This window comes from Homarus americanus, unplaced genomic scaffold, assembly GCF_018991925.1.
Source record: "Homarus americanus isolate GMGI-L3 unplaced genomic scaffold, GMGI_Hamer_2.0 scaffold41211, whole genome shotgun sequence".
NCBI classification, from domain to species: domain Eukaryota; kingdom Metazoa; phylum Arthropoda; class Malacostraca; order Decapoda; family Nephropidae; genus Homarus; species Homarus americanus.
Genome location: NW_024725818.1, coordinates 4,698 through 6,662, shown reverse-complemented (window position 1 = coordinate 6,662; position 1,965 = coordinate 4,698). Strand labels below are relative to the sequence as shown.

The 1,965-nt window shown below is 46.2% G+C and overlaps 1 protein-coding gene across 1 annotated transcript; it reads right to left on the bottom strand.

The window, feature by feature from the left end:
* Positions 1–1,345: 1,345 nt before the first annotated feature.
* LOC121865298 (transcriptional regulatory protein AlgP-like) lies at positions 1,346–1,698 on the bottom strand (the record flags this gene model as incomplete). The annotated part of the gene is made up of 1 exon (XM_042364640.1): positions 1,346–1,698. A coding segment is annotated over exon 1 (353 nt), but the record flags the coding sequence as incomplete, so codon positions are not given.
* Between the last annotated feature and the right edge of the window lie 267 nt (positions 1,699–1,965).

The window sequence follows — 1,965 nt, the reverse complement described above, 5'->3', positions numbered from 1 at the left end:
ATAGCCAGTGTATATATGCCGTCTTCATTATGTAAATCCGACCTGATTAGCTCTAATCAAGCGTGCCGGGCCACGCCGTATGGCTCAAATAGCCACCAGTTCCACTCTCATAAATAATCCGCTGTCTGCAAACCTGCTCGACCGGATGAATGAATTTGTGTAAACCTAATCAACAATTGGACGATTTTTTCGGGGGGTGATTATTCAAAGAGCATTTCTCTCTCCCCCTCTCCGACTCCCCTTCCCCTCCCCCTCTCACAGCCCCTCCTCTCCCCCTCTCCGACTCCCCTTCCCCTACCCCTCTCACAGCCCCTCCTCTCCCTCTCTCCGATTCCCCTTCCCCTCCCCCTCCTCTCCCCCTCTCACTGTAAATACTGCCGGGCTAACACTAGATTGGTCGCTAGCGTTTGTAAACAAAAACACACAGGAGGGCTGGGATTATGGCCTTTATACGCCAGAGGCACAGAGTTCACTTCCCCCTGGCCCATCCACCACACAGGCTTGGGTTAATTGTGTGATCTGTTTACGTGGTTGTTTTCAAATGATTGAGATAACATTTAGAAATACGGTTATTGGCGGTGTTTTGGTGGTGTTTTGGTACTGCTGCCCTGCTAGTTAGTTACGAGAATGAGTTGTGCAAATAAACGAGCCCAGATAGGGAGGAAATATGTAAACAGTGAGTTGCATTAACATTCGCACAGCCGGCGATAATAACACCGGTGATTCATCATAGTCATTTACCCGTAGTTTTGTACATCTACGCATGTTATGTGCACTTAATATACAGTATTCATCTAGCGAACTTTTCAAATATGTAAAGGCAATCCATCTAAATAGCGTATATTAGCGTATATGTACCAGTGCAGCATAATCAACCCGTATAGGTATATCGATATATTTTTCCCCATGTTACCACCTGCCATAGGAAAAAAAAAGGCTGGTTGGCTGCAGGTGTAACTCGTCAACACGGATTGGGTTACCGCGGCGCTTCATGACCTACTTTACCCTCGGTATGGGAGGGAGCCACGGCCAGCAGCGGACTGAATACAGATGTGTCCTCAGTGCGTGTATATACAGTACAATATATGTATAGCTGGCGAAGAAGTGTATGCCAGGGAATCTAAACTGGAGGCCTTCCCTGCTACAGTACTTGACGAATAGCAAATAAAAAAATCTTATCAGGAGAAACTTTAGCTGAAGGTAGAAATAATGTTTGAAAACACTACAACACTACATGACAACACCAGAGGAAACACAACAACACAATATAATACAACACCATAGAGTACATAAGAACACAATATAACACCACAAAGTAGTCTGTGGTGTGGCCATGGGTTTGTACCCTGGTGTGACCATGGGTTTGTACCCTGGTGTGGCCATGGGTTTGTACCCTGGTGTGGCCATGGGTTTGTACCCTGGTGTGGCCATGGGTTTGTACCCTGGTGTAGCCATGGGTTTGTACCCTGGTGTGGCCATGGGTTTGTACCCTGGTGTGGCCATGGGTTTGTACCCTGGTGTGGCCATCGGTTTGTACCCTGGTGTGGCCATGGGTTTGTACCCTGGTGTGACCATGGGTTTGTACCCTGGTGTGACCATGGGTTTGTACCCTGGTGTGGCCATGGGTTTGTACCCTGGTGTGGCTATGGTTTCGTATTGTGGTGTGGCCATGGGTTTGTTATACACCGGTGTGACCATGTAATCAATAATATTTAATTAGCTTAGTGATGTTCCTTAGTGGTGATGATGTGTCACACCAGTGGGCATCAGGAGTGAGTCAGTACAGCTGTTCACCTTCACACTCCTTTAAGCTGTATAACTCAGACTTAATACTGTGAGATAATCTGGGTACAGAATAACTGACTGGGTTTACACTAATTAATCAATCAGTTTCATTGTAAATATTTTAATATACTGTGTGCATTAAATTCACCTCACACCCTGTCTAGTGATCACGTCGGTACA